Source organism: Ranitomeya variabilis, chromosome 2, assembly GCF_051348905.1.
Source record: "Ranitomeya variabilis isolate aRanVar5 chromosome 2, aRanVar5.hap1, whole genome shotgun sequence".
In the NCBI taxonomy this organism is placed as follows: Eukaryota; Metazoa; Chordata; class Amphibia; order Anura; family Dendrobatidae; genus Ranitomeya; species Ranitomeya variabilis.
In genome coordinates, this window is record NC_135233.1 from 715,888,364 (window position 1) to 715,914,393 (window position 26,030).

The 26,030-nt window shown below is 42.5% G+C and overlaps 1 protein-coding gene across 1 annotated transcript in view; it reads left to right on the top strand.

Moving 5' to 3' along the window:
• The window catches only part of NT5DC1 (5'-nucleotidase domain containing 1), a 397,045-nt gene that overhangs the window by 327,985 nt on the left and 43,030 nt on the right, over positions 1-26,030 (top strand). Inside the window, exon 9 of the mRNA XM_077289501.1 lies at positions 2,024-2,142. Within this exon, the coding sequence (XP_077145616.1) occupies positions 2,024-2,142 (119 nt within the window). The remainder of the gene's footprint in view (positions 1-2,023; positions 2,143-26,030) is intronic.

Here is a 26,030-nt window from a genome sequence, read left to right on the forward strand (position 1 = left end):
GTGCGTTTTTGCTGCAGTTTTCTTGCGGATTTGCTGCGTTTTTTACCCCTGCGGTTTTCTATAATGGAGTGGGTACAAAAACGCTGCAGATTCACAAAAAAGAGTTGACATGCTTCTTCTTTTAAACCGCAGCGTTTCCGCAGCAGATTTTCCGCAAAGTGTGCACAGCATTTTTTTTTCTCATTGATTTACATTGTACTGTAAATCAATTGCGGATCTGCAGCGTTTCTGCACCTCAAAAAGCGCTGCGGATCCGCAGAGAATCCGCAACGTGTGCACATACCCTAAACAAGCTTTGGAACATCTCTAGGAAATGTGAATACATATATAGTAAATATAGTTTAAAAAAAAGACAAAAAATGTATCTACACCAAAATTCCCACTCTAGACAAATAGTTTGCTTTAGAAATGTTTCTTGATGCACCTCTTTTCTTTTGCCTTGGGCTATGTGCACACGTTCAGGAATTCTTGCAGAAAATTCCTGAGAAAAACCTGAAATTTTCTGCAAGAAATCTGCATGCGTTTTTTGTGCGTTTTTGGTGCATTTTTGATGCGTTTTTTTCCGGACATTTCCCAATACATTTTATAGTGGGAAATCTGCAAAAAAACCGCAAAATTTATGAACATGCTGCGTCTTTTACCGCGATGCGTTTTTTTCGCGGAAAATAACGCATCATGTGCACAAAACATGCGGAATTCATTCTAAATGATGGGATGCATAATGTATGCTGTTTTTTTGCGGCTTTATAGCGTTTTTATCGCGAAAAAAATTCCTTGACAATGAGCTGATCACAAATGAACCGCCAACAATCAGCTATAACTGATAGTACAAAGACTGTCAGTAATGTGTTTAGTTTCCCAGCTGTGCCACCAATGGGGCAAACTGAAGGATATAATCAGCTCATGAGAATCACTATTTCTTTATTTTGCTTACTTATATAGCACTGTCATGTGTAACAGGGCTCTGTCCCCATTGGGGCTCACAATCTAACCTACCAGTATGTTTTTGGAGTGTGGAAGGAAAACAGAGGTGAACCACACAAAAATGGCAGAACTTACAAACTCCTTGAAGATGTTGTCACTGGTGATTTGAACCCAGGATTCTAACACTTCAAAGCAACAATGTTAACCACTGAGCCACTGTGCTGCCCATCTTCCTAAAGATGTTATGTGATTTCTATTCCTAGAGATTTCATGGGACTTCCATTTGCTTTGCTACAGTGGCAACCTGCTCTGTAACTCTGTAACTGTCTGATACCCTATTAAAGGGAATATGTCACCTAATTTTGGCCGTATAAACTGCAGCCACCGCCATCAGGGGCTTATCTACAGCATTCTGCAATGCTGTAGATAAGCCCCCGATGTATCCTGAAAGATGAGAAAAACAAGTTATTTTATACTCACCCAGGGGCGATCCCGCTGCGGTCCGGTCCAATGGGCGTCGCAGTCCGGGTCCGGTGCCTCCGATCTCATATGATGTCGTCTTGCTTCTGTCGCGGCTCCTGTGCAGGCGTACTGATTTGCCTTGTTGAGGGCAGCATAAAGTACTGCAGTGCGCAGGCGAGGGGCCTTTCTGACCTTTCCCTGCGCACTGCAGTTCTTTGCTCTGCCCTCAACAGGGCAAATCAGTACGCCTGCACAGGAGCCGCGACAGGAAGCAAAGAAGAGGACGTCATCACATGAAGATGGGAGGCGCCGGACCGCGACGCCCATCGGACCGGACCACCCCTGGGTGAGTATAATCTAACCTCTTTTTCTTATCTTTCAGGTTACATCGGGGGCTTATCTACAGCATTCCAGAATGCTGTAGTTAAGCCCCTGATGGCGGTGGCCACAGTTTATAGGGCAAAAATTAGGTGACAGATTCCCTTTAAGGTATAAGATAAATTGTACAATTTCAACCACTCCGACAATGTTTGTTTCATATACTCTACATATCTTTTATATTATTTATTTATTTATTGTATCCTTCATTTTGAGGTATCTTCCTCATTCCTAATTTGTATGCACATTGACTTTGTAGACAATGATGTGGAAATTGACATTCTGCCATCACTGGAGAATGCAGGCTGGTATTCTCAGGGTAACTGGGTGCATTTATATGATCTGTTAAAGAAAATGACTGGAAAGCCAGAACCTAAGGTAAGATGATAACAAAATGTACTTACTTATTTTTCTAAATTGAATTTTGGATATGCGGTATACCTCACTTACTAATAAGGGAAAATACTTTGATACTGTAAAACTTGTCTTTGTACCTTTGGCCTAGACCAGTGTTTCCCGAACCCCGTCCTCACGGTCCCCAACATCATGTTTTCAGAATTTCCTTAGTATTGCACAGGTGAGAGAACCTGGCAGTTTCTGATGCCTTAATAATATTTCTATCACCTGTACAATACTAAGGAAATCCTGAAAACATGATGTATGGGGGCTGTGAGAACTGGAGTTTTGGGAACACTGGGCTTTACAACTGTCAATACTTTGTTACTGAGCAATATATTAATTGTCATATACATAAAGTTAGCTAGTAATGGACGGGCCATTTTGTTAGAACTTCATGAAACAGTAAAGCAAACTTTTTATTGAAACTATTAATAATTGCTGTTGACAGCTTCTTCTGGTGTGGCACTAGAGAAATGAACTGTATCATCAAGCCTAAAAGTTTTGAGAATGACACATGCTTTGGTTTTCACATATGGTAGTTTGTGTAACGATTCCACCTCTCAGTGTGTCTTAGGACAGTGATTCACAGTTGAGCTGTCTGTGCAGTGACTGACAGCTTCGTTGTACAGTCTGGTGCAGGGGCGTGCTGAGCTGTCAGTGTTTTTGTTGACAGCTCGGATTTTCAATATGATTCTGGGAGGTGCTGTGCTCCCTTCATATGTTTCCTGTTCCAGAGATTATTTAGTTACTTAACTGAGCTATCTGGCCCAGATACAGTAGCTGCCAGTGGTAGCTTTCAGCTCTTTGTGACTTGTTTCTCTGTGTCTTTTCCTCAGCATTCTGACTTTTTAATATTTTGTTGCCGGACCCTAGACTTTCCTATTGACTACCCATTTGTATAACCCCTTTGCTCTGATCCACTATCTTACTGGTATTCTGGCCTCTGACCATTACCTGACTACGCCTTTGTCTCTTCCCTCTGTTTATGATATACCCTCCTGGCTATTGACCTTGGACTTGACTATCCCAACTCACGGCTTGTCTATGATAGTTTGCTGCTCCAGTGTTTTTCTTTCTTTTAGTCAGACGTTTCCATGTTTATGATAAAGAACAGTTGTAATTATTTCATACGTTTTATTGACAGATCCATCAAGTTTATGCAGAAATTCAGTATTTACAGTGTTTACCCTTATTTTTCAAGACTTCCGCAATTCTCCATGACATGTTGGATATCGGTTTTTGGGACAGAACTTGACAGACGGTGACCCATCCTAGTCTAATCAGTGCTTGGAGTTTCTTACAATTTCTGTGTTTTATCTGTCCACCCACTTTAAAAGGTCTTATGATATTGTTGACATGAAACAGGATTCAGTGTAGCTTTCACTTTTTCTTCTATGGACAATCCTTCTTCTGGATGTCCCAAACAGTATGAAGGGGCCTTCTTCATACAATAATAATTTACCCTAATCCTCTGCAATCCATTCATTGTTGTACCTAGAACAACACATCCCGCATATAAATAAATATGAGGGTACACGAAGAGATCCACCAAATTAATTAAATTTAATAATTTGGGTACCCTCATATTTATTTATATGTGAGATGTGTTGTTGTATGTTGGTTGAAGTGCCACTACTCTTTGGGGCATTGTTTTGAATTCATCATTGTTCTTCCTGCAGTCTGTCTTCATGGGGTTTTTTTTTGGAGAGAAGTTGCTTCTTTGCTGCCCTTTTTACACAAAGGCACTGCCTGCTGACATTCCTGAGCAAGCTTGCACTGGTGTAAACCAATCTTGTGCCTAAATATTTTTTATGAGACGGTCCTGGCATTTTCTGTACCTTCTTGAGCATTCAGAAGCATTTCTCACAGCAATTGAACCTCTCACTTTAAAGTTCTTGATGAACCTATTAATATTTTTTTAGGGACAACCTTACAAGCAGCAATGTGCTTACCTGTAAAACCCTTCTGATGCAAAGGAATGATGACTGTAACCATGTTTAACCCCTTCAAGACCTATGACGTATGTACCTGCATCTTTCCCGGTACATGACAGCTGATATCATACGGGTTTGTGCGCTGCAGTATGCGCTGCTGACCAATCAGAGGCCAGCAGGTGACGTCGGTGTGCACGTGACTGAGGACGTATGGCAATGACATCATGCACTCCCGTTGCTTGCACGCTGAACTCAGCTGCCGCCTTCAGAAGAGGATGTCGCACTGTGGGGGAGCAAAGGGAAGGTGAGTAGAATCATTTTTTTACAGACATATATGGGGGATATATATACCAGGATGGGAGACATATATAGCAGGATGGTCGATATATATACCAGGATGATGGGTATATATATACAAGGATGGAGCCCTAGATGGGTGACATATATACCAGGATGGGGCCCAGGATAAGGAAATAGAGCACACAAAATAGGGTGATACCCTATGGAGGGATAGTAGATAGTAGGTTGATAAAATCGCATACAAGATTTCTCTCGCATATCACCCCTACTTTGGAACTCTCTATCACAACACATCAGACTCTCACCTACCATCGAAACCTTCAAAAAGAACCTGAATACCTACCTCTTCCGACAAGCCTACAACCTGCAGTAACCACCGATCGACCAAACCACTGCACGACCAGCTCTATCCTCACCTACTGTATCCTCACCCATCCCTTGTAGATTGTGAGCCCTCGCGGGCAGAGTCCTCTCTCCTCCTGTACCAGTCGTGACTTGTATTGTTCAAGACTACTGTGCTTGTTTTTTTTATGTACACCCTCCTCACATGTAAAGCGCCATGGAATAAATGGCGCTATAATAATAAATAATAATAATAATAGTAAATAATAATAATAATAGTAGGAGAGTGCTGGTCACGCTCACCTGGTGGTGTTGTGACAGGCACAATTTTTATGTAGGCATGAAGAAAAACAGCTGCTGCTGCCCCGTGGCTGGGGAATCAATCCTCCAGGAGATATTGGATCCTGTTGGATATACACGTAGGTGGGCTGCGCTGCTGGAGTGAACCAATTCTTCAGAATAGATGGTGAGGAAAATACTTTTTATTCACAACACGTTTTAACGTCATATCGCTGTCTATTTTGAGTGAAAAAAACAAATGTCAGCACTGCCCACCTGCGTGTTTATCCAACTGGATATAATATATACCAGAATGTAGGATGTACAGTGGGTACGGAAAGTATTCAGACCCCTTTAAATTTTTCACTCTTTGTTTCATTGCAGCCATTTGGTAAATTCAAAAAAGTTCATTTTTTTCTCATTAATGTACACTCTGCACCCCATCTTGCCTGAAAAAAACAAATGTAGAAATTTTTGCATTTTTATTAAAAAAGAAAAACTGAAATATCACATGGTCATAAGTATTCAGACCCTTTGCTCAGTATTGAGTAACATAGTAACATAGTAACATAGTTATTAAGGTTGAAGGAAGACTTTAAGTCCATCTAGTTCAACCCATAGCCTAACATGCCCTAACATGTTGATCCAGGGGAAGGCAAAAAAAAACCCATGTGGTAAGAGTACGCTCCACCATGGGGAAAAAAATTCCTTCCCGACCCCACATACGGCAATCAGACTAGTTCCCTGGATCAACACCCTATCAAAGAATCTAATATATATACCCTGTAACATTATACTTTTCCAGAAAGGCATCCAGTCCCCTCTTAAATTTAAGTAATGAATCACTCATTACAACATTATACGGCAGAGAGTTCCATAGTCTCACTGCTCTTACAGTAAAGAATCCGCGTCTGTTATTATGCTTAAACCTTTTTTCCTCCAGACGTAGAGGATGCCCCCTTGTCCCTGTCTCAGGTCTATGATTAAAAAGATCATCAGAAAGGTCTTTGTACTGTCCCCTCATATATTTATACATTAACATAAGATCACCCCTTAGCCTTCGTTTTTCCAAACTAAATAGCCCCAAGTGTAATAACCTATTTTGGTATTGCAGACCCCCCAGTCCTCTAATAACCTTGGTCGCTCTTCTCTGCACCCGCTCTAGTTCAGCTATGTCTTTCTTATACACCGGAGACCAGAACTGTACACAGTATTCTAAGTGTGGTCGAACTAGTGACTTGTATAGAGGTAAAATTATGTTCTCCTCATGAGCATCTATTCCTCTTTTAATGCATCCCATTATTTTATTTGCCTTTGTAACAGCTGCCTGACACTGGCCACTGAATATGAGTTTGTCATCCACCCATACACCCAGGTCTTTTTCATTGACGGTTTTGCCCAGAGTTTTAGAATTAAGCACATAGTTATAAATCTTATTACTTCTACCCAAGTGCATGACCTTACATTTATCCCCATTAAAGCTCATTTGCCATTTATCAGCCCAAGCTTCTAGTTTACATAAATCATCCTGTAATATAAAATTGTCCTCCTCTGTATTGATTACCCTGCAGAGTTTAGTGTCATCTGCAAATATTGAAATTCTACTCTGAATGCCCCCTACAAGGTCATTAATAAATATGTTAAAAAGAAGAGGGCCTAATACTGACCCCTGTGGTACCCCACTGCTAACCGCGACCCAGTCCGAATGTGCTCCATTAATAACCACCCTTTGTTTCCTATCCCTGAGCCAGCTCTCAATCCACTTACACATATTTTCCCCTATCCCCATTATTCTCATTTTATGTAACAACCTTTTGTGTGGCACCGTATCAAAAGCTTTTGAAAAGTCCATATACACTACGTCCACTGGGTTCCCTTGGTCCAGTCCGGAACTTACCTCTTCATAGAAGCTGATCAAATTAGTCTGACATGAACGGTCCCTAGTAAACCCGTGCTGATACTGGGTCATGAGATTATTCCTCTTCAGATACTCCAGTATAGCATCCCTTAGAATGCCCTCCAGGATTTTACCCACAGTAGAGGTTAAACTTACTGGCCTATAATTTCCGAGTTCAGTTTTTGTCCCCTTTTTGAATATTGGCACCACATTTGCTATACGCCAGTCCTGTGGTACAGACCCTGTTATTATGGACTCTTTAAAGATTAAAAATAATGGTCTATCAATGACTGTACTTAATTCCTGCAGTACTCGGGGCTGTATCCCATCCGGGCCCGGAGATTTGTCAATTTTAGTGATTTTTAGACGCCGCCGTACTTCCTGCTGGGTTAAGCAGGTAACCTTTAATTGGGAATTTTTATCACTAGTCATATTGGCTGCTATGGGATTTTCTTTTGTAAATACTGATGAAAAAAAGTCATTTAGCATATTGGCTTTTTCGTCATCCTCATCCACCATTTCACCCAGACTATTTTTAAGGGGGCCAACACTATAATTTTTTAGTTTCTTACTATTTATGTAGTTAAGGAATATTTTGGGATTATTTTTGCTCTCTCTGGCAATGAGTCTTTCTGTCTCAATTTTTGCTGCCTTGATTTGCTTTTTACAGAATTTATTTAATTTTCTGTATTTATTTAATGCCTCCTCACTACCTACTTCCTTTAATTCTCTAAATGCTTTCTTTTTGTCCCTTATTGCGCCCCTTACAGCTCTATTTAGCCATATTGGTTTCCTCTTATTTCTAGTATGTTTTTTCCCATACGGTATATACTGTGCACAGGTCCTATCCAGGATGCTAATAAACGTCTCCCATTTTCTTTGTGTATTTTTATGCCTCAGGATATCGTCCCAGTTAATTGCACCAAGATCCTCTCTCATCCGTTGGAAATTTGCCCTCCTGAAGTTTAGTGTCCTTGTCACCCCTCTCCTACACATCTTATTAAAGGAGACATGAAAACTTATTATTTTGTGATCACTATTCCCCAAGTGACCCCCAACCCTTATATTTGATATGCGGTCTGGCCTGTTAGTTAATATTAGGTCTAGCAGTGCCCCCCTCCTTGTTGGGTCCTGAACCAGTTGTGAAAGGTAATTGTCTCTCATAGTTGTCAAAAAACGATTACCTTTACTGGAACTGCAGGTTTCTGTTCCCCAATCTATTTCAGGGTAGTTGAAGTCCCCCATAATAATGACTTCTCCTTGAGTCGCAGCTTCATCTATTTGCTTTACGAGGATATTCTCCATTGCTTCCATTATTTTTGGAGATTTATAACAAACCCCTATCAGTAATTTATTATTTTTCCCCCTCCCCTTATCTCCACCCACAGGGACTCTACATTTTCATTAGATTCACCTATATTATCACGCAGGATGGGTTTTAAGGTCGATTTTACATACAGACACACACCACCCCCTCGCTTATCTGTACGGTCATTTCTGAACAGGCTATAGCCCTGCAAGTTAACAGCCCAGTCATGGCTCTCATCCAGCCATGTTTCAGATATCCCCACCATGTCATAATTATGCTCCAACAACATTAATTCCAATCTGTCCATTTTGTTGGCGAGGCTTCTGGCATTAGTATACATGCACTTGATGTTCCTCTCTGTACCTCTATTCTTTCTTAAATTACTAACTGTTCTAACCCCACCCCCCATGCCACCGCCACCCCCAACTTCCTTATTTGTGCCCAGGTCTCTATCTGCACTATCTTCCCCTCCTATAAAATGAATACCCTCCCCCCCAATCCCTAGTTTAAACACTCCTCCAACCTAGAGTAGAAGCACCTTTTGAGCTAGTACAGCCATGAGTCTTCTTGGGAATGATGCAACAAGTTTTTCACACCTGGATTTGGGGATCCTCTGCCATTCTTCCTTGCAGATCCTCTCCAGTTCCAAATTTACCAAATGGCTGCAATGAAACAAAGAGTGAAAAACTTAAAGGGGTCTGAATACTTTCCGTACACACTATATATCCTACATTCTCGTATATATTTTATCCAGTTGGATAAACACCCAGGTTTATATACTATATATAGTATATATGTATACTAGGATCAGCCCAGGAAGGGGACATATATACAGTACTAGGAAGGAGCCCAAGATGGGAGGCACTACTACATAGGATCTAGAACACTACAAGAGCCCATCCATTTGACCAAAATGTAGAGGTGGGGGCTAAGTCCAAATTTGGCATTGGGGCCCGTCAGTTAGGCCACTGATTCTTCCCTCAACTTTAGTCTGAGATTTGAAGTTTCAGCTTTGTCAGCTAGCGACTCCTAATAGATTGAACAGGATCCCTAAGACCTCACCTGATTTGTATTGAATAAAACCCCATGAATGTCATGCAGATGTTTAATTCTCTTAAGCAAGGAAGGTTAGACCCATATGAGTCTAATAAAGCCAGCTATTCTATGGGAAATATAAACACACTGATGCTTTATGAGATGAAAGACCATATTTTCCTTGAAGAAAGAGTAGCCATATTGTATGTGTTTTATTTTTCATTTCAACTCTTTGATGAAGTATCATGTTGCTCTTGAATTTCATACAGCTAAAGTATATTTTATTCATGGAAATAAAAGATTTCTTCTGCTTTTTAAATGATGAAATATTTAGTAGTTTCATGGCCACTAGAGTTTGACTAGTATACCTTTTAGAACTAGTTAAAAGGGCTTTTGCGATATTATAAATAAAGATTGCAATATCCTTGTTTAAAAACAAACAATTTTGCAATTAACCCTTCGTTAAAAATCATCTCTGCTTTAAAGAACAAAGGGATTTTTAATGTTATAGTTTACGTCACAATCCTAGTTTATAGGCCAGGCTACTTCTGCAGTTTGTATCTACCAAAATTACCAGGTACACTGGTAAATAAGAAGTGAACTACAAAACCATATAAAACGTAATAATTTTATTGGAGTACGATCTCTGTAAAAACAAAATTAAAATCAGAAAATGGTCCTGAAAATTTGTAATAATTATAGGGGATAATTCAGGAGACTCTTTGCGTGGAACAAGACAACAGGACACAGTTTTATAAGTGGTAAAGTTTATATTATCACACGGTGATTCAAACAGGTGCAGAGAGAAACTCAAGTCCACAACACTTGGTGCAAATAATAAACGCAGCTTAGCAGTCAATAGGAAACTTCAGAGTTAGATGCAAACAAACAGAAAGTCTATGAAGCACAGTTATTCTTGAGGAAACTTGACACGAATAGATCCTTGACTTAGTCCAGACACAGATAGATATGCTGTAAGGCAGTTCAAATCATATCTTAGCTCAACCAGGGAGGCCTGGTTAATAGTCTCAGGTTTTGCAGAGCAGCAAACAGCTTACATGTCCAATAAATGCAGATGGAAGTAACACGAGCAGCAGATGAAGGAGGATTACTGAACACTGGTGTATGCAGCAGGAACTCAGAGCAGAGTGGCAGGATCTCCAACACAGGTTCACAGGTGCAGGTGCAAGGCCAGGGAGTAATCAGGAGCTGGATGCAAAGCAGAATAATCTAGCACAGACTGAAGGCTGGGGTGGAGTTTTATAGCAGGAAGACAAGTGCACATGAGACCAAAGACGCCATGTTGGAAAAGGGCAGTAATGCACAAAAGGTAAAAAATGTTCAGAGTCCTGACAAAATTTGAAGGACATGAAATCAGAGGAAAAATGCCTATCAAAATACTATAACTTATAGGGGTTCAAATAGCAACCCATTGGTAACATAAAAATGCATGACATCAAGGTTTTGTATGTTAAATCGTTCTGATTCTAAAAAAAGGCTTTTATCTGACAGTGTGGTCCGCAATAGAGAGAGGTGCCTCCAAGTCATGTCCCTCTCCCTCAACGCACGTTTTGCCCAGCTTTTTTTTCTTCTTCACGTCTCAATCTTAGTTTTTAAGCCAGGCCACTGTACCAGTTTACATAGTACTTGCAAGTTCTGTTTGTTTTACTTGTGAATTACTGTTTTTAGCCGCCACAACATTGCAATAGCATGAAATAGGCAATTAAAACTTAGCATTTACCCCAAAATGGTGTCAGTAAAGATATCAGCTCAGGATGCAAAAAATAAGCTCTCACACAGCCCATATCTCGAAAATTGAAAGCGTTACGGGTCTTGGAAAATTGAAACAGAAGCTAAGAAAACCATTTTTGTCTTTACATATTTCGCCAAAATTGCCTCCACTTAAATTATAAAAACTATACATGTTTGATATCATCATAATCTTACTGTCCGGTAGAGTCATATTGCCAGGTCAGTTTTACATATAGTGAGCATAGTTATTTTTATCAATTAACAAAATGGAATGGGTTTGAACAAAATAGTAATCTAAATCAAATCAATATTTTGTGTGACCGCCCTTTCCCTTCAAAATAGCGTCAAATCTTCTAGGAATATAGTCAGGTCTATGAGTAACCAAGTATACCAAACCCATTCATTAACTAAATCAGAAATAGCTGTGTAGGAGGCTTAAAATTGGGTGACTAACAGCCAACCTCTGTTACATAGGTGAGGTTGTGGAGGAACGTTTCATGTCATAAGGCCGGTTTCACACGTCAGTGGCTCCGGTACGTGAGGTGACAGTTTCCTCACGTACCGGAGACACTGACACACGTAGACCCATAAAAATCAATGCATCTGTGCAGATGTCATTGATTTTTTGCGGACCGTGTCTCCGTGTGCCAAACACTGTGTCAGTGTTCGTGGGAGCGCACGTATTACACGGACCCATTAAAGTCAATGGGTCCGTGTAAAACACGGACCGCACACGGACGTTGTCCGTCTGCAGTCCGTGTGCGTGCAGGAGACAGCGCTACAGTAAGCGCTGTCCCCCCCACATGGTGCTGAAGCCACCATTCATATCTTCTCTGCAGCAGCGTTTGCTGCAGAGAAAATATGAATAATAGTGTTTAAAATAAAGATCTATGTGTCCGCCGCCCCCCCACCCCCTGTGCGCCCCCTCGCTGTTCAGAAAACACTCACCCGCCTCCCTCGCAGTGTTCTGTGCCGGCCGCCCCTTCTACTGTATGCGGTCACGTGGGGCCGCCGATTAGACTCATGAATATGTGGCTCCACCTCCCATAGGGGTGGAGCCGCCTATTCATGAGTGTAAATGAGCGGCCCCACGTGACCGCATACAGTGGAAGCCGCGGCCAGACCAGGAAGCACCGACAGCCTACGAGGGAGCGGGTGAGTATTTTCTGAACAGCGGGGGGGCACACAGGGGGTGGGGGGGCAGCGGACACATAGATCTTTATTTTAAACACTATTATTCATATTTTCTCTGCAGCAAACGCTGCTGCAGGGAACATATGAATCGCGGATTCAGCACCAGATGCTCGTACGTGTGGTACCCAGCACGGTGCGTGTGGTACCCAGTGGGCACACGGGCGGCACAAATGTGCTGCAAGTGTGCCACACTGATGTACCCAAGAAACGTAGGGGCACACGGACACGGATAATTCCGGTACTGATTGTTTCCGGTACCGGAATTATCTGGACGTGTGGGACAGCCCTAAGTCATACACCATGGCAAGATTGAGCAGAGCGACAAGACAGAAGGTAGCTATACGTATCAGTAGCTTCTCTCCAAGGCAAAGATTTCAAACCCTAGACTGGGGTTTCAAGATGTCCTGTTTAAACACACTGGTCGGCCAAGAAGACTCACTATAGCATTATTGCTTTTGAATTTGCAAGATGACCACCAGTGCCATCAGCTCAGCACCGGCAGACAATATTGGGACCCATTTACACCGATCTGCTGTTAGGAGCAGACTGGCAAGAAGTGGTCTTCATGGAAGATATGGGACCCTTTCACACTGCGTCTCTGTCTATCTTCATTGGTCTCATCGGCGCTCGCGTCCTAACACCACCACAAAAAAGGGATTCGGACATATGTGCCGACGTCGCCGTAGACTATAATGGAGCCGACATAGTGAATGTGATAGCTTTGTATTCCGATTTTTGGGAGACAGAATGAACAATAACCAGCTAATCAGGAATTGCTTTTGGGGTTTTTTAATACCGTTTCATGTGATGTAAAATTGGTAAGGCAGTTTTACTCTCCGGGTCAGCACAATTATAGCGATACCCCATTTACATCATTTTTTAATGTTTTGGCACTTTTACAAAACAAAAGCTATTTTATAGAAAAAATAATTATTTTTGCATCTCTTTATTCTGAGAGCTATAACTTTCTTACTTTTCCGCTGATGGAGCTGTATGGTGGCTTGTTTTTTGCGGGACAAGATGACGTTTTCAGTGATACCATTTTTGTTTACATTCGTCTTTTTTATCACATTTTATTGCACTTTTTGTTCAGCAGTATGAAATAAAGCATTGCTGTTTGCCTCTTTTTTTTTTTTTTTACGGTGTTCACTGAAGGGGGTTAACTAGTGGGACAGTTTATAAAGCAGGTCGTTACGGACGTGTCGATACCAAATATGCTTACTTTTATTGTTTATTTTTTTAGTTACATAAATGTATTTATTGGAAACATTTGTTTCTTTTTTTTTCTTTATTTGGGGAATTAAAAAAATATATTTTTACACTTTATTAAACTTTTTTTTTATTTTTTTTACATTGTCACATCCTGGGACATCACTGTATAGTGTCAGATCACTGATCTGATACTCTGCACAGAGTATCACATCAGCATTTGACAGGCAGGGACAGAGGCTTGTCAGCGCCTTCTCTCAGCAGGCGCTCACAAGCCACCTTCCCTAAGGACCCCGAGGCCATCTTTCGGCCAGGAGTCTCCATCGGATTGTCCTGATGGAAGCGCGTAGGGAACCCATTCCCTGCACGATTCTCCTCTACGTCACTGTCGCTTCTGACAGCAGCATCTGAGGGGTTAAATGCCCAGGATCGGTGCTAGCATTGCTGCGGGGTGTCAGATCTCACACAAAGCTGACACCCGCACTCGATCGCTGCTGCGCTCAGCAGAGGCGTATCTAGGGTTTCTGGCACCCGGGGCGCCCCCCCCCCCCCCCAAGGACATATGTGATTTTCACACTTAGTCATGTACCCATGAGCTCCTCTCCCTAATGCTCTCAATGTTCAGTGAAAAACTGAGAGAAGCAGAAGAGAAGCTCGTTGTCACAGGACCACAAGTATGAAAATCACATATGAGTGAAGTGTCCATGTGATGACTACTGGAACCTGCAGAGCTGAATCCTGACATCGCAGCTTCTGAATTCTCACAACTAATGCACTGCACACTTTTAGGATTCTCACTTGCCGGTAGACAGTCATGTCAGCACAAACATATGATTTGTATACCTCTGGCCATATTCCCCCTTTGCTCTTCATTTTGTGTCCTCAAATCTCCACCACACATTAAATCCCCCCATCCCCACTCCAAATCTCACCTCACACATTAAACACCCTCATCCCCACTCCAATTCTCCCCACACACAAGAAATCCCCCATCCCCACTTGACAGCTTGGGGCCCCTGTGCAAGAACTGTGTCTGTGCCCCCCTCCTTTTTTGGCGACAAAGCTATATATGAGCAGTGTCCTCAGATTTCTCCCTCCCCATACTGTCCTCAGATTTCTCCCCATGCAGTGTCCTCAGATTTCTCCCTCCATGCAGTGTCCTCAGATTTAATCCCCCCATACTGTCCTCTGATTTAATCCCTCCATACTGTCCTCAGATTTCTTCCCCCCATGCTGTCCTCACATTTCTCCCCCCATGCAGTGTTCTCACATTTCTCCCCCCATGCAGTGTTCTTACATTTCTCCCTATTGTGAATTCCGTTCTCGGATTCCCTCCTGTGGTCATGAATGGTACTTTGGTTGGTTCTGCTCTTGGACTCCCTCTGGTGGCTTCGAGCGGAACTGCTGGTCACTGAGGTTGGCTTTATCAGCTGCTCTCGTTATTGCTATGCTGGCTTCCCTATTTAACTCCACTCAGATCGTTACTTCATGCCAGCTGTCAATGTTTCAGTATTGGTTCAGATCTCTCTTGGACTTCTCTGAGGATCTGTCTACTCCAGCAGAAGCTAAGTCTTTGCTAGTTCATTTGTTGTTACTGCTTCCTGAATATATTTCTTAGTACTGCTAATTTCCAGTCCAGCTTGCTATCTGATATTCCCTTGCTAGCTGGAAGCTCTGGGGGTGCAGAGTGGCACCTCCACACCGTGAGTCGGTGTGGGGAGTCTTTTTGCTTACTCTGCGTGGTTTTTTGTAGTCTTTTGTGCTGACCGCATAGTTCCCTTTTCTATCCTCTGACTATTTAGTGAAATCTGGCCTCCTTTGCTAAAACCTATTTCATTCCTGTGTTTGTGACTTTCCTCTTAACTCACAGTCAATATATGTGGGGGTCTGCCTTTACCTTTGGGGAATTTCTCTGAGGCAAGGTAAGGCTTCTATTTCTATCTTTAGGTGTAGTTAGCTCTTAGGCTGTGAAGAGGCGTCTAGGGAGAGTTAGGTACGCTCCACGGCTATTTCTAGTGTGTGTGATAGGAGTAGGGTTTGCGGTCAGCAGAGTTCCCACTTCCCAGAGCTAGTCCCGATTTTGAGTTTACTCATCAGGTCATTCCGGGTGCTCCTAACCACCAGGTCCATAACATCTCTCCCTATGCAGTGTTCTCACATTTCTCCCCCCATACTGTCCTTAAATTTCCACCATTAAAATCTTCGATGTCTTCAGCTCCATTACCCCGTGTGGAGCACTTACCACCAACCACAGCGCTGTGCCCTGTGTTATCGCCTCTGAAGAGTGAGTGACATCAGCAGCGTGATCATGTGACCTGATCACGCTGCTGGCGTTTCACTGATCAGGAAGTGTCGGGGGCGGTCAGGGAAGTGTACTTGCGTCTGAAGACGCTAATACAAATCCCTGAGAACCGACGTGCAGCACTTTCTCTGAGCCGGCTGTCAGTTTGACAGCCGGCTCAGAGAACAGCAGAATTTCAGTGTGGGGGCGGCAGAATGCCGCCGATGGGGAGCCTCCTTGGACCGCGGCCCGATGGCGCCCCCCTGTCGGCTGTGCCCGGGGCACATGCCATGGCTGCCCCCCCCCTAGATACGCCACTGGCGCTCAGCGTTAGGCCCACACGATCAGTGCGCCGTACCTATACTCCTGTTTGTGAGAACGCACCTCCCGCAGAGCAGTATGTGTACAGCACATGTCAGGAAGGGGTTAAAATAATATTTACAACACCTCCTTAAAATAGAATTTAACCCCTTTCTGACCTCGGACGGGATAGTACGTCCAAGGTCAGAAGCCCCGCTTTGATGCGGGCTCCGGCGGTGAGCCCGCATCAAAGCCGGGACATGTCAGCTGTTTTGAACAGCTGACATGTGCCCGTAATAGGCACGGGCAGAATCGCGATCCGCCCGCGCCTATTAACTAGTTAAATGCCGCTGTCAAACGCAGACAGCGGCATTTAACCGGCGCTTCCAGCCAGGCGGCCGGAAATGAGCTCATCGCCGACCCCCGTCACATGATCGGAGGTCGTCGATGCTTCTACATTGTAACCATAGAGGTCCTTGAGACCTCTATGGTTACTGATCCACGGTAGCTGTGAGCGCCACCGTGTGGTCGGCGCTCACAGCACACCTGCATTTCTGCTACATAGCGAACATCAGATCGCTGCTATGTAGCAGAGGCGATCGTGCTGTGCCTGCTTCTAGCCTCCCATGGAGGCTATTGAAGCATGGCAAAAGTTAAAAAAAAATGTGAAAAAAGTAAAAAAAATATAAAAGTTTGAATCACTGCCTTTCGCCCCAATCAAAATAAATCAATAAAAAAAAATCAAACCTACACATATTTGGTGTCGCCGCGTTCAGAATCACCCGATCTATCAATAAAAAAAAGCATTAACCTGATCGCTAAACGGCGTAGCGAGAAAAAAATTTGAAACGCCAGAATTACGTTATTTTGGTCACCGCGACATTGCATTAAAATGCAATAACGGGCGATCAAAAGAACATGTCTGCACCAAAATGGTATAATTAAAAACCCCAGCTCGGCACGCAAAAAATAAGCCCTCAACCGGCCCCAGATCATGAAAAATGGAGACGCTACGAGTATCGCAAAATGGCGCAATTTTTTTTTTTTTTTTTTTTTTAGCAAAGCTTGGAATTTTTTTTCACCACTTAGATAAAAAATAACCTAGTCATGTTAGGTGTCTGTGAACTCGTAGTGACCTGGACAATCATAATGGCAGGTCAGTTTTAGCATTTAGTGAACCTAGCAAAAAAGCCAAACAAAAAACAAGTGTGGGACTGCACTTTTTTTGTAATTTCACCGCACTTGGAATGTTTTTTCCCGTTTTCTAGTACACGACATGGTAAAATCAATGATGTCGTTCAAAAGTACAATTCGTCCCGCAAAAAATAAGCCCTCACATAGCCAAATTGACGGAAAAATAAAAAAGTTATGGCTCTGGGAAGGAGGGGAGTGAAAAACGAACACGGAAAAACGAAAATCCCAATGTCATGAAGGGGTTAAACATGTTCAGATTCCATTCAATTCATCTAGATCTTTGTCTACAATTTATATGCAGTCATGGCTCAAAGTGTTCTCAACCTTGAAGTTTTTCCAGAAAATTATTGCAATTATACAGTACATGTTTTGTTCTACCCATGTTTATTTCCTTTGTGTGTATTTGAACAACACAAAAAATCAAAGGGAAAAAATAGCAAATGGGACATTTGGACCTCAAAAATGGACAGGACAAAATTGTTGGCACAGACAACTTAATATTTGGTTGCACAACCTTTGGAAGAAATAACTGCAATCAATCACTTCCTATAACCATTAACAAGATTCTTACACCTCTCAAATGGAAGTTTTGATCACTCTTCTTTTCCAAGCTGCTCCAGGTCGCTCATGAGGGTGCCTTCTCCCAACAGGACTTTTATGATCTTTCCACAGGTGTTCAATGGGATTTAGTGCTTCTTGAAGTATCATGCGAAAAATAGTGAAAAAATCCAGCGTAGTAAAATTGCATTCAATGAATAAGGATTGAAATACGAAAAGCGTTTGCCAGATTGGCATATTTTTTGTCTTACCCATGCAGAGTGGTGCGTATTTTAATTGAATATTTCAATAAAGACTTCTAATTTTACTACGCTGGATTTTTTCACTATTTTTCGCATGGTTCTCTGACTGCAGCACTAAAGGTTTCCTTGTGTGGTAACTTCTGTGAAGGTGAGCTGACTTTTTCCCCTTTACATTTCTTGAAGTATGTTTGAGGTCATTGTTGTGCTGGAAGACCCATAACCCAGGAAGCAAATTCAGCTTTCTGACACTGGGCACTACATCACGACTGGTAACGTTCAGATTTCATGACTTTTTTGTCACACAGCCAAAGCACCCAGTGCCTCAGGCAGCAAAACAAACCCAACAGAGCTTTGAACCATGTTTGATTGTAGGTACTGTGTTCTTTTCTTTGTAGGAATCTTTCCAATTTCGATAAAGTAGAATGATGTGCTTTCCAAAAAGCACTATCTTGGTCTCATCTGTCCACAAGATGCTTTCCCAGAAGGACTTTTGCTTACATACATACATTTTGGCAAACTGCAGTCTAGCTTTATGTCTCTGTCAGCAGTTGAGTTCCCATGGGTCTCCTGCTAAATTGTTTTATTTTATTCAAATGTCGACGGATAGTTCAAGCTGATACTGATGAACCCTGAGCCTGCAGAATAGCTTGAATGTCTTTGGAACTTGTTTGGAGCTGCTTTGCCATCATCCAGACTATCCTGCGTTGCAAGCTTTCATCAATGTTTCTCTGCCATTCACGTCCAGTTAGATTAGTTACAGTGCTATAGATTATAAACTTCTTGATTATGTTGCACCCCATGGACAAAGGAACATTATGATCTCTGGAGATGGACTTTGTAACCTTGAGATGGTTGACATTTTCAAAAATGTTGGTTCAAGTCATCAAACAGTTCTGTTCTCTATGCTTAGTGTAACACACACAGTGCAAAGATTGAGTCAATTTCTCCCCTATTTATCTGGTTTCAGGTGTGACTTTCATATTGCCCATGCCTGTTTCTTGCCACAGGTGAGTTTAAAGGAGCATCACATGCTTGAAACAAAAGTTGTTTACTCACAATTTTGGAAAGATGGCAATAATTTTGTCCGGCCCATTTTGGGGGCTTTTTGCAAAATGATGTTCAATTTCTCTGTTTGTTTTTTTGTGTTGTTCCAATACACATAAAGAAAATAAACATATGTATAACAAAATGTGAAATTGCAATAATTTTCTGAGAGAAATACTTCATTTTCTGGAACAATTTCAATTGTGCCAACACATGACTGTATGTTTTTAAAATCATCAGAACTAGAGAGTCTATATTTTCAAAAAACTTTCAGGAACCATTTTTTCAGTAGCCAATTTAGCACTCAATTGCCTTTTACAGGGCCAAAATACTAAAAACCCCACACAATTCATCGAATTTTAAAAAGTGCACCGTTTATAGTATTCCAGCTAGTGTTTATGAAAATTCTTGATCCTTTAGGAGATTCTCGAGAGCTAATGCAAAATTAAAATATAAAATGAAAAATCAATTTTTACTATTGTTAGCCCCACAGTTTTAATTTTTTCAAGGAGTACTTGGAGGAAAAGCATGTCAGAATTTGTTACCTATTTTTTATGTGGTCGTGATCTACTGTTTTGGCACACAACTTGGCTCAGAAGAGAAGAAGCGACATTTGGCTTTTGGAGAGCAAATTTAGCCTGGATTGGTTTTCCTTCACCATATCGCATTTTCCGAGCCCCTAAGGTACTAATACTCCATTTTCAAAAATGCACCCCTCATGTAATTATTCTAGGACCGTTGCGAACATTTTTATCCCCTAGATACAGTAGTAATATACTGTATCTTTAAAACTCTCCATTTATTTCTGGTATCACATTTAACAAGACATAATCCCAATCTGCAAGATTAAGCTCTTCCCTTAGTCGACTGAATTTAGCTTTTCGAAAGTTCCAGATTTTTATATTTCACCTTTGTAATGTTTTGTTGAATATTACATTGAATCTTGACCTGCTTTCCAAATGCTCTCAGATCTCTAGATTTGATATTGTATCTGGTCTATTTCACAGGACCAGATCCAGCAAATTATCTCCCTTTGTTGGTTCATCAATCAACTGAGGTAGGTAATTGTCTTGGGTTTGTGGTAGATCGGCTCACTCGGCTGTACATGGTAGACACGGGAACATTGTGGCTTTAAGAACTTGTTTTGGTTTATTATGGACAGCCTAAACCAAGGTATAGTAAAACAAATACAGCCCTCTGAGCAAGACAGGAAACCAAAACGGTAGCAGAAAGCACAGTCCTTCTGAGAGTGGGATTTTTCCCGCTCATTGCTAGCAGAACACACATTGTTCAGGTTTTAGCATAACACAAACCTCTTCTCTGGAGTGTTCCCCTCCAGACACTGAACCCTGCTGCCTTTGGAGGCCAGCTACTTAAGCCCCAGACCACACCCTGTGGTGGATTTAAGGTGGATATCCTTCCTCCAGCTCTAAGGATGCCCACCTATAAGCAAGCTTATTACGCAAGTAAATTAACCCCTCACATCACTTAGAGTGCTGGAGGAAAAACTGTCGGTTTTATATCACTGACGCCATTAGGCGTAGTGTAACATATCTCTCTTCCAGCACTTTACCAGTGACTTTGTCACAGGTTGTGGATAAGAACTTACAGCTTTTAACACATGCAACAGTCTCTATATCCCATTGAATTTCTTGATAGTTAAAATCCCCTGTTGTAGGTTGGCTCATTCAGCTTTCATATAGAGGTAAACACAGGAATGCTGTCTCTTTAAATCTCCCACTGGGATATTAAAGGTACTGCATGAACCAATTCCCCTTTTAACATAAGAAAAATTATGTTCAAAAGGTGGTATCATTCAGTTGCGCTGCGGATAAAAGCTCGATGGCTGAGATAAAATCAAAGGAATTTAATAGTACTGGTTTTGCAAGTCAACGCGTTTCAAGGTTCTGCACGACCTCTTCATCAGGACTAAAACCTATGTTAGCTGTTAGAAATGTTCATCTTATAAGCGGTCACTTTATAGGATGAACATTTTTAACAGCCACCATAGGTTTTTGTTCTGATAAATTCCTGAATGACACACCACCTTTTGCACATTGTTTTTCCTGTTGTATTTCTGACTGGTGTCCTGCAGAAGATGTTACATACACCTTTCTCATGTTCCTAGTCTGCAATCTTATCAGGTGAGTGGTCTCACATTTCTATTTTCTCTGTACCATCGGATAAGACCTTAAGGTACCTTCACATTAAGCGACGCTGCAGCGATAGCGACAACGATGCCGATCGCTGCAGCGTCGCTGTTTGATCGCTGGAGAGCTGTCACACAGACCGCTCTGCAGCGACCAACGATGCCGAGGTCCCCGGGTAACCAGGGTAAACATCGGGTTACTAAGCGCAGGGCCGCGCTTAGTAACCCTATGTTTACCCTGGTTACCAGCGTAAAATGTAAAAAAACCAAACAGTACATACTTACATTCGCGTCCCTCGGCGTCCGCTTCCTGCACTGACTGAGCGCCGGCCCTAACAGCAGAGCGGTGACGTCACCGCTGTGCTGTACTTTCACTTTCACTTTACGGCGCTCAGTCAGTGTGGGAAGCGGACGCCGGGGGACGCGAAGGTGAGTATGTACTGTTTGTTTTTTTTACATTTTACACTGGTAACCAGGGTAAACATCGGGTTACTAAGCGCGGCCCTGCGCTTAGTAACCCGATGTTTACCCTGGTTACCAGTGTAAAACATCGCTGGTATCGTTGCTTTTGGAGTCAAACGTGACGATACACGCCGGTCTGACGACCAAATAAAGTTCTGAACTTTGTTCAACGACCAGCGATATCACAGCAGGATCCTGATCGCTGCTGCGTGTCAAACTAAACGATATTGCTAGCCAGGACGCTGCAACGTCACGGATCGCTAGCGATATCGTTTAGTGTGAAGGTACCTTAATTGCGCTTTTTGTCTCCTAGCCTTCTCTCCATTCCTTTTAACATAAGGTCCTCTATTTGAGCAGTCCTGAAATTCCCCTCAGAAGCCCCCAACTCAGAAATCTCAGCCTCATGGGTCACCGTCTCATTCTTGTCGTCATCAAGGACTCACAGAGGGTATTCATCCATCTCTGGCTGCAATAAGGATTCTTCATGGTTAGACCAGCCCCTGTCTGAGTAACTTGGCACCCCCGCCTTTCGCCATAAGCCTGAGAACAAGCTAAAGTCCCGTACTATTATCACTGGGTGTAGCAGGTCTTTAACTTCTCCGACATCATTGTGCCACAGTTCTTTTTTACAGTCACTCTAGCTAAGGGGTAGTCCTTAGCATCCTCGTTAATACAGCATATGCCCACGAGTTTACAGGGGATCAACAGGTGGGGGAGTGTGGCTCTTACCATGGTCACCAAACTCCCCAAGTCGAGACACCAGTACCCCATTTAAAGTCACAGGACCTGCCTGTGGCCCCTCACTGGACTGATAGTCCATGCTGCAGGCTGGAGAGGCATAATACGAACAGCGCCGCCCTATATTGCATTCCATCTGTACAGTGGACATAAGACAATGGAAAGCTACATGCCAAGGACCGTGACATCTGCCTCAAATAAAGTCATTAGGGAAACCGAAAGAGAATGGACACAGAGCAGTGAAAAATAGTAAAATATCACAATTTTATTAACAAATAATTAAAACCAAAAGTATGCATAAATGTATCAGACACAGGATTTAAAATGAAAGACGACACCCTAGTGCCACATCAGAGCAGGAGGTATACAGGATAATGCACCAATGTATAGTTATATAAGAGCTAGTACATTCACTAAAAACCGTATAGTTCTAAGGGCTATTTGATCAAATAGAGTTCTAAATTAACATAGTACATACTGTATATGTACAAACAGTGGCATAGATTCAATCATCATTCATATTGCAGCAGTATTAGGAATGATACAATAAGGTGCCTAGTGCTTTCATATCGCTTCAGTATAAGCTGCCATGTAAGATCAGTGCCCAAAAATACAAAAATATTTTAACTAACTGTAAAGTGAGAGATAGAGAACCAGAGCATAAATGTGCAAGATACCATAATGCATGTAAAGGTATGCAGGTATAAGTGTCAAATATCCAGAGGAACTCCCCAATTACATGTAATGATGCATCAGCGCACACAAGAGTAACAAAAAGTTTTTGCACGGGAGAGAAAACAACTGGAACCAACCTGCTCCTATAGATGTGGGTGGAAAGGGACCCCAACGCGCGTTTCGCTTAATGCTTCTTTGGGGGAGAAGCATTAAGCGAAGCATTAAGAAGCAACCTAGGTCTACATCGGCCTAGGAAGGGAATGGATAAATCTGTCCATAACAACATGCTCGACCATTTGGGCTGGAGTGGAGGACTCCAGCTGCAACCACTTCTGTACGAGATGCAGTAAGTCAAACATTTGGGAGCGCGGGGGTTTGTCACCGCAATACACCCAGTGGTGGACCCTTTGTGCTCTGACAAACATAGTCACTCCTGAGCGTGCCAATATATCCTTTTTAATTTGTGCATCCTGTAAGGCCAGGTCATAATAAGCATTTGGGGGCTCGCCAGTTAGATAGCGGGCCATTACCTTTGCGCACTGCTTTGGCGGCAGCTTTTCTCGTTCTGCTACACTTCCAAACACAGTCAAAAATGCCTCAACACCATCACCTGGAGACATCATTTGCATAGTTCGTCTTACCGCCTTCCAGACATATGAGTCATCACCTGGACTTGGGGGAGGGGGCTGTTTCTCTGCTGCAGATTTTCCCTGCCAGGAATTTCATCTGCCATTGCTGATGTTGGTTCTGCTGCATCAGAAGTTTATTTGTCTCCTGCTGGACATACTGCTGCTGGAGTTGCTGCTGGTTCTACTGCGGTCGGTTTAGGATCAAGTGGTTGATTAGCTCCTCCATTTTGTCTGACCATTGTTATATCCCTATAGCCACCTTCACCCAGGACATGCAGTTTTTCCACAGCCATCACACTTGCTTCCTGGGGATCTTGCCCGCACTACTAGCCACCACCTGTGGTAGATTGGTTCACTCGGCTGTACATATAGGTAGACACATGAATGCTGTCCCTTTAAGTCTCCCCTGTGGTTTACTAAAGATACTGCATAAATCAGTGCAAAGTTAACAAAATAAACACGGCCTTTCCGACCTAACAGGAAAACAAAACATAGCATATGGCACAGTCTGTGTTCCTGCAGGATCCACCCGCTAAGGAACAAACATAAAAAGGTCCAACGTTCCTTACCATGAGCACACACAGCTCTAGAGCTCTGATCTCCAGGCACACCCAGCACTGAATGACACAGTAGGCTGTGTATTTGCCTTCTGGACTCTACCCTGGGGTAGAGGCATGGTCAACACTCCCAGAGATGCTACTGCGCAGGTGGCGCCATCTTGGAGGAGGAAATAGTTTTTTCATCTCCAGCAAGATGCTGGCACCTGCACAATAGTAGCTATTGGATCTCTACACACACCGATAGCTGCTACTGCACAAACGCGGCGGGCGCCATTTTCAAATTGATATTTTGTTTTTACACTTGCTCTATGTCAAGAATACTTATTAACTGGACACTAAACATGTGATTATGCTGCAGCGCAGGTGCCACGGCTGACACCTTGCCTGCAAAAGCATTTTTTTTTCAGTATGTACAGGTATTCATTATGCAAACTAGGGGGCAGGTCAGTGAGGGATCAGTGACCTGTCAGCAGTCTGCATTATGAATACCTAGTCAGATCACCACATGAAGACCCCCCTCCAGGCCAGCCCCGGAGCACGAGCATATCATTAACACAAAACTGAAAAGATTAAAAAACAACCACAAGATGAATTTCATCAACCAAGGTATCATTTTAATCAGTATAACGGTGCCGACCTGACACTGTGTGTAGGTTACTGTGCACAAACCTGCTGACAGGTTCCCTTTAAACAAGCAGGAAAGAGACTAGGAGAAGCTCTGTGGAAACAGCCAATGGTGGGAGATCAAAAGGATTGTAGTTTTGCAAGACTGATAACAGGTCAAGAACTGACAGGGAGAGAGAGGAAGGTGAACAGCTAACTGCTGAGTTGAAATCATTGGGTTGAGAGGTGACTGTGATCTCGGGATTTAACTCTTCAGCCTGGAATGTATCTACTGCTCATACTTTGCCAAGCTTTTATAGCCTATCTCCATGGCAACAAGCTCTACGCACTGTGAGATTAAAACTCTTATAGCAGAAGAATGACAGCAGATAAATAAAAGCAAGTCAATTGCAAACTTGCTTATATTCATGCTGTATAACTATATCAATTTCATAACATCAGAATTGTTATTTAATGATTGAATTGAGAAGCTTGAGTTATTAGAGCCTGGTTCAATGAATTAACATGATTGGGAAAAAAATATTATTCCAGCTTATCTATGACATTTCTGCAAAACTTTTGTTCTTGTGTCTGTTTTTGTCTCTTACCTTTATTCCTATTTTAAAAAAACATATTTTTTGTTCTGTTGTTTTTCACTTAATGGCTTGGAATGATGAGTAGTGTTGAGCGATACCGTCCGATACTTGAAAGTATCGGTATCGGAAAGTATCGGCCGATACCGGCAAAGTATCGGGTCCAATCCGATACCGATACCCGATACCAATACAAGTCAATGGGACTCAAGTATCGGACGGTATCCCTGATGGTTCCCAGGGTCTGAAGGAGAGGAAACTCTCCTTCAGGCCCTGGGATCCATATTAATGTGTAAAAGAAAGAATTAAAATAAAAAATATTGCTATACTCACCTCACCGAGGGAACCGGCAGCGTTGTTTGCTTAAAATTCGTGCGTTTACTTCCTTACGTGAAGTCCCGGCTTGTGATTGGTCGCGTGCCGCCCATGTGGCCGCGACGCGACCAATCACAGCAAGCCGTGACGTAATTTCAGGTCCTTCAGGATTTAAAAATTACGTTCCGGCTTTGTGATTGGTCGCGTCGCGGTCACATGGGCGACGCGACCAATCACAAGCCGTGACGTCACAGGAGGCAGGAAACGCGCGCA